The sequence below is a fragment of the Cricetulus griseus genome, chromosome 4 (assembly GCF_003668045.3).
Source record: "Cricetulus griseus strain 17A/GY chromosome 4, alternate assembly CriGri-PICRH-1.0, whole genome shotgun sequence".
Taxonomy (NCBI): Eukaryota; Metazoa; Chordata; class Mammalia; order Rodentia; family Cricetidae; genus Cricetulus; species Cricetulus griseus.
In genome coordinates, this window is record NC_048597.1 from 65,298,075 (window position 1) to 65,305,000 (window position 6,926).

The window sequence follows — 6,926 nt, forward strand, 5'->3', positions numbered from 1 at the left end:
ACTCTGACAAAATATCTGAGAGCAAGCTTCTTCAGGGAGGAATATTTAGCTGAGCTCTATTGCAGGTGTTAACAATGTTACTTGACTCTATTGTTTGGGGACCTGTGCCAAGGCAGACTATCACAGAAGTAAGTGTAGGGAGGTGAAGGATATTCACCTCATGGTGACCAGAAAGTAAGAGAAGGGAAAGGGTGAGCAGCTCAATATGCTTACAAAAACATACCCTAGCAATCCACCCTATCTCAGCCCATGTCCTCAACTTTTCACCACCTCCCACAGCACCAACGCCCAGAGACCAAACCTTCAACATTGAGCTTTTGGTGGACCTTGATTAAAAAGACAAAACAAAAGAATCTTTTGTTATTTTTCATGCTGAGAAAGCAAGATAATTTATCTCAAGATCTTTTAATTAATCACATCTACAAAATCTATTCTTCCAAATACTGTAGCAAAGTCACAATTTCTAAAGGTTACAGTAAGAACATTGAGAGTAAGGGCATTTTTGGTGGAAGGGGAGCATTATTCAGTCTGTCACACTAAATTTACAATAATATTCATGGCTATTAGTTCTTGTCAAAATTTAATCAATATAGCTTAATAACAATAAATGAGCAAGCAAATAAAAACTGTTCAGTGATTTAATATGAATTTGTTTTTGGGGTCAATTATGTGCTTGTCATGTTTTAGGCTATTTTAGAGCATCCCAGGAAACCAGATTTATTCTATACCTTTGGCCTTACTTGATCTCAAATCAATTCACTGATATGTTAAAATGACATTCACTTTATTGATAACCGTGGAATGAAAACAAGATGATAAGCCTAAAATTTAAGGAATAGACGAATAAGGGCAAATGCTACAAGAGAGATTGCTGCTAAAACCCCTGTGTTATGGACCTCCCTGTGTTCCTGAGCATACATATTCTCAAAAGTTGTATTCGAAGTCTGAGGTAAAGAACTGTAGCTCTTTGGTAGGGAAGAACTGTGGCTCTTTGGTGGGGAAGAACTGTGGCTCTTTGGTGAAGAACCGTAGCTCATTGGTGAAGAAGAACTGTGGCTCTTTGGTGGGGAAGAACTGTGGCTCTTTGGTGGGGAAGAACTGTGGCTCTTTGGTGAAGAACCGTAGCTCATTGGTGAAGAAGAACTGTGGCTCTTTGGTGGGGAAGAACTGTGGCTCTTTGGTGGGGAAGAACTGTGGCTCTTTGGTGAAGAACTGTTGCTCATTGGTTGGGAAGAACTGTAGCTCATTGGTGAAGAAGAGCTGTAGCTCATTGGTAGGGAAGAACTGTAGCTCATTGGTAGGGAAGAACTGTGGCTCTTTGGTGGGGAAGAACTGTGGCTCTTTGGTGGGGAAGAACTCTGGTTCTTTGGTGAAGAACTGTAGCTCATGGGTGAAGAAGAACTGTAGCTCGTTGGTGGGGAAGATGGGGACTTGAGCGGTGTTGCTTCATTTGCAAAGGCACACACTCCATGGCAGCCCAGAGCGCATGCCTCACAATTGGCTGTGTCATGGGGTCCATCCAAATGCACCCTTTCATTTGAGGTTGATGGTGTCTTCTTCAAGCCATGTCCATAGTATTTCCGCAGAATATAACTAACTAGGTTCTCCAGAATCCTTTGGATGTTCTCCATGGAGAATTCAGGATTCTCAAACTTAGACCTAGTACACTTCTGGCACCTCTGACCGAAGATCCTCATGAGCACCTGGCCCTGAGATTTCCCAGGCTCCCGGTACAGGTGGCACAGGATTTTCACTTGGGCAGAAACCCAGTATCTGTCACATATGGAACACAGGAACCTGTAGGCAGAACAAAGAAGCCACTGTGTCCTTAGCTGACCATTGACCTGAGAGGAAATGGTCAACTAAGGGATTCTAGGAATCCCCTTCATATAATTTCAAACATCCTGGTAACAGATAAGCAAGAACAAGAGGCATTGTGTTTTAGATGCTTTCCTGTTACTGCTGAGCCTACATCTTTGATAGCAAAAGCCTCTCTGGAAGTCTTAAAAGGAAGACAATTTGCAGGGTGGCAGAGACAAAGAACACCTTTAATCCCAGCCCTAGGCTGGCAGATCTCTATGAGTTCAAGGCCAGCCTGGTCTACAGAGTGACTTCCAGAACTGTCAGAGCTATTACACAAAAAAAAAAAACCCTTGTCTAAGGGGGAAAAAATTGTTACTATGTACATGGAGCTTCCTTCTTCATTATGACAACAGGAAACTTGTATAAAGTACTTATTTTGAGACAGGCAGTACTGATGTCTTTCAGTGTTATCGCCCTACATTCCACACAGGTATTATTGAGCCCTTTATCACTAAGAAAAGCAAATAATAACATGTATACACAACTTGCCTGGAATATAGAAGGTGAGTGAGAGAGGGTTGTTTTCTCAGCCTAGGCCATTGAAACCAACCTTATCATCCATCTACTACAGAGTATACCACTAGAGAACAACATGACTAATCTTAGAAACAGACTAGAACATGTGGAAATGTATGTCTGAGGATTCATGCGGAGTAGAACACAGTATGTTTGAGGTAGGGCAAGAGTGGACAGCCAGAGGGACAAATGAGGAGGTAGGAAAGAACTGTGGGTCATAGGGGCTCTAGAAAAGGCCCTAGGGTACTAGAGGCAGAGGGGTTGGATTCTCAGACCAGCCATCTTACTCTCCGGACAAGGCAGGAGAGCTGGTTCCTACAACATGGAGCTGGCTTGGGACCACAGGGAAGGCAGTCAATAAAGAAGGGCATTCCACGACACTCCCTGACCTGGGTTTTAGCCTTCTCTCTTTTTTATCCATAGGCTTTCTCTAAAGCGATATACAACATGGCTGCTTGATCTTAGTTGATTTGTAGGAACTAGCACTGAGCAGGGGTGAGGCAAGGAGACTTATTGCATCCTGTAGGGACTAGTCAGGATTAGCACAGGAGACAACCTTAAAATTCCATCCCCCCATTTTTCAATTCTCACTCCCTACAGGCAACACCATGCAGGGAGTGGGGGCCTGCCCTACAAGCGCTGGGCCCTGAATAAGAAATCCATATCTCCTGAGAAGGCCAAATCTCTGGGCTCCCACAACTGCATCTGTGTGTTAGAATAGCAATAAAGGCCCGCCAAGGGCAAACTCCTTTGTGTCAAGAGAATAGAATCTCTGACCTGGGTTGATACTTAGCTTCCATTTGGACCAGCTAAGCACCTAGCCTACTGACCAACCACCCCTAAGAAGATCCGTTCACCTTAGGCCATGCTGGCAGATAAGTGGGTCATGCTTTTAATGATATTGTACATTTCCTTCCCAGAATTCTTGCTTCTTATAAAACTTACAAAACTTAGCTCGGCAACTCTCCTTGTCTGGCTTCATAAGTCTGTTCACTTTTCTGAATTACTCAGGAGAGTGTTAACTTTTCCTTTTCCCATTCCCACCTCTGCTCTAAGCATGCTTTCCAGTGTACTAGCATTCAGGCACACTGGCCTGCCCCTTGGAGACGTGGCAGAGCGCAGCGGTCCTGAGCGCATGTGCATGCCCAGTAGGCAGGCAGTACCCTGGTCTGCTGTGAGGTCTCTGTGTACATGCGCTGCGCTCCTCCCTTTACCCGCCTGCTTTCTCTCTCTTCTTCCTCTTCCTCTCTTTCTCTCTCTTCCCCTCCCCAAGCCCCTGACCGGTCCCCTCTGTCTCTGCCCCCCCACACACACAAGGCCGCTCTGTGCCCCCTTCCTCTCTGCTCTCCCTCCCTCCCTTCCTCAATAAAACTGTCTATTTGAGTGTTGTCTCTTACCTGCCATTTGGCTCCTGTGTGGCTGCACAGTGTAAGACTGTGACACTGGCCTAGCTTACTTGTTCTCTGTGTGTCCCACCCCTGCCCTGTAGCTATTTAGCACCACACAGCTCCACAGCAACTTAACTTACAGGGTGGAGCCTTCTGCCCTGTCTCCATTCTACTCCTCCAGGCAGCCACTGATGGCTTTACTTTGAAACTCTAATAAAATTGTTCTCAAACTTCCTTCTATTTGAGTGTCCCTTCCATTCTAAAATTCTTTTACTGAAGAAATTAAGAACCCAAAGAAGGAAGCCTACTTCTCCTGGTGTCACGAGGCAACTCTAGTATGGCACCCCACCATCTCTGGTGACATGCTCATGTGGATTCTGTCTCATCACTTCTGTAAACTGTCACACTGCTACATCAGAGGCAGAGACAGATTAAGAACAGCTGTGTCCCCCATTTGGACCCAAATTGTAGATAAATCCATTTTTCCATTGTATATATTTTATTACGTTTCTCTTGATAAGAGGGGTAAGCCATTGGCTCTAAGACTAGGCCTTCTCTGGCTAGAGATTCAGTAAAAGAGAGAAGGAAGAAAAACTTTGGGAGGAATTTGGAGGCATTCTTCAAGGACTCTAGAAGTATTTTTGTAAGGACACTGTCTCCAAGCCCTTACCATGTTTTGGCCTGGGAGGAATGACAAACTCAGCAAGTTGGTTTTGAGTATATAAGTTTTACTTCACACTTGTGTGTGAAGTAACACACAAAGTAACACACACAAGCATAAGCAAACAATTCTAAGAACCACAGACAATAGGCTCACAGCAGGGGGTACCTCTCCTGCACCAGCCTGCAGGTTTGGACTCCTGACTTCTCTTCCTCTGGATTCAGGCTGTGGAGTCTCCTGAGGACCGGTTATCATGGAATCGGATTCAGACCGGGCAGGCAGCACTCAGCTTGATGGACTGGTTGCTTCAGGTTATCAGAGGAGAACTCCAGGACATAAAGTCATGGTACACTCTAAAGTTTCCAGTTTTGAGCTGGTCCTTAAATAGTTTGCTAAATTGTGCTAATCACACTTTGCCACATTCCACACATACTCATTCTTATCTACAATGGCTGGGTAATGGGCCTATGCTCCCTTTCCTTTAATCTTTCTTCAGCCAGGCCTTTGCCCGCCCGGTTGTAATCTTTGCCTTACTCTCCCTGCATCTAGGCCTTTTGCCTGCCTAGTTACAAAGCTCCTTACAGACACCCAGCAGAACACAAAAACTTCCTATGTCAAACGAGGAGGCTTGGAGTTCAGGGGGACCCTAACCAGCTCCATGGCCGCAAAAGACTGAGAAGCCTAGCTAGCCACATTTGTTCTTTCTTATATAGTAGCAAGCTGACAGAAGCTATTCTGCACTCAGTGTGGCCTTCAATAGGATTGGCTGCCCAACCCCCACTCACCTGCCAATTCCTGTCTGCTGGTACTGCCTCCATCCCTGGGCCATGCCATTAGGTAAAATGTTCTTATCCAACTGCAAGGTCCACTTGGCTTTGGGTTTCTCCTCCTGGATCAGCTCTTGAAACATCTGCTTCCATGTACTGGCATCTGAGAACAACATTTTCTGAGGTGGAGGCTGAGGTCTGGGCATAGTAAGCAGCTTGCTGTCTTGCTCAATTCTGGGAGACAGAGGGGAGAAAAAAAAAATAAGTTTCAGTTTCCTGGTTGTTTTCATTAACTTTCGGTTTCCATTTCCCGTCTCTAGCTTTTGGTTTACAAGGTTCACAGAACAGTTCTTGTTTGAAAAGGAAGAAGGCAGCAGAGTCCCACCACTGTGTTAAAGGGCCATCCTGAAATTCCTGAGTGTCCAGTTCTGGTGTGCATGATAGGGGCCCATGTGTGTGCACCTTTCTTTTCTTTTTTTTTTTTTCTTACAGTTTTTATTGAAAGCAAAGCACTAGTGTGGGGGTTGAAAATAAGGAGCGCCTAGTGACTGAGACACAGTGCTTGCTCCAATAGATGCTAGTGGCCTGGTGGAGATCTGAGGAGGGCTGTAGGAGGTTGTGTCCCCAGTCACCTTATGACCCTGAAAAACCCACACTGCAAGCCCCTAGCAGGGGAATTTTCTTGGTGTAAAAAATATTATTAAATATGAGCCGTTTCCATTAAACACTATAAAATTTGTGTTTGCAAAAGAATGCAAAGCTTTTTGACTCCTCTACCTTGCATGCAAATATTTTAACACCCTCCCACCCAGTAAAGTCTTTGTTTATACAAAGGCACTATTACATTCTGGGAGCTGACCCCATCCCAATTTCCTTTCTTCCCTTCACCCAGGGTCTTTCTACATCAGCTAATCTTTAAACTGTGTTGTCAGACCCCTGTCAATGGGGGAAAGACACAGTCTCCACTTGAGTTAGATTCAAAACCAACTGTGCTTTCTGCCAGGTGTGTTCAAATCCCTGATAACACCCACTTGACCAGGGGTAAAGTTTGCCTTGTCCAGACACTAAAATGTGAGTCCGGTTCCCTTTTCTTGTCATCCTGAAATTCTTTCTAACACAGGTATTTTGTAAGCAAGCACACCAAGGGCTGGCAAACCTTGCCCAAAGTTACAGGCAGGTGAACAGAGGGAATATTTAAACCTTGGTCTCTAGGATTTAAAAACCTGCGGTGTCTGCATCCACCTTACTGCCTGGAGGGAAGCGAGGAGGCTTGCTGAGCCAGAGAACAGTAGTAAATGCCCGATTTGGTAGTCTGAGCTAGGGATTCCTTAATGCCCCAGGGGACAGACTAGGAGACCAAACTGAACAGAGTATTGCTCACATGAGAGCCATTCTAGTGAGGCAGTCACAGCAACTCTGTTGTCACAGGTGTTCTGTAGACTGTACAAGTTAACGGCTAGTACAAGAAAGTGTTCATGAGAGAAATACAAACCTGATGAGCCACAGTCGTATTTAGAGACTCAACAAACCAGGAAAGAAACCAGCCCCTAGTCCTCTGAACTGCAGTAACCAGCTTCAAATGTGTGTGCTGGGCTCTTCAACTGGATCTTAGCACCTTCCCTTTCCTAGGATCCTATTTGTCTTTGGGTTTTTGGGCATATGAAAACTGCAGTCGATTACAAGCCTGGTGAGGACCAGTTTTGGAAGCTAACCAGCTGATCCTGCAGGTTA

General features: G+C 45.1%; 1 protein-coding gene across 1 annotated transcript; it reads right to left on the reverse strand.

The window, feature by feature from the left end:
• Nucleotides 1-386: 386 nt before the first annotated feature.
• Nucleotides 387-5,464, reverse strand: Rtp4 (receptor transporter protein 4). Its single transcript, XM_027412967.2, has 2 exons — nt 5,214-5,464; nt 387-1,797 (listed from the first exon to the last, which is right to left on the reverse strand). The coding sequence occupies exons 1-2, from the start codon at nt 5,399-5,401 to the stop codon at nt 822-824; spliced, it is 1,164 nt and encodes a 387-aa protein (XP_027268768.1). The 5' UTR covers nt 5,402-5,464; the 3' UTR covers nt 387-821.
• Between the last annotated feature and the right edge of the window lie 1,462 nt (nt 5,465-6,926).

Coding starts and splice junctions, on each gene's coding strand:
- Rtp4 (XM_027412967.2), bottom strand. CDS start 5,401: ATGCCCAGACCTCAGCCTCCACCTCAGAAAATGTTGTTCTCAGATGCC. Junction 1,798..5,213: donor CAGCAGACAGGAATTGGCAG/GTGAGTGGGGGT, acceptor TTCTGCCTACAG/GTTCCTGTGTTCCATATGTG.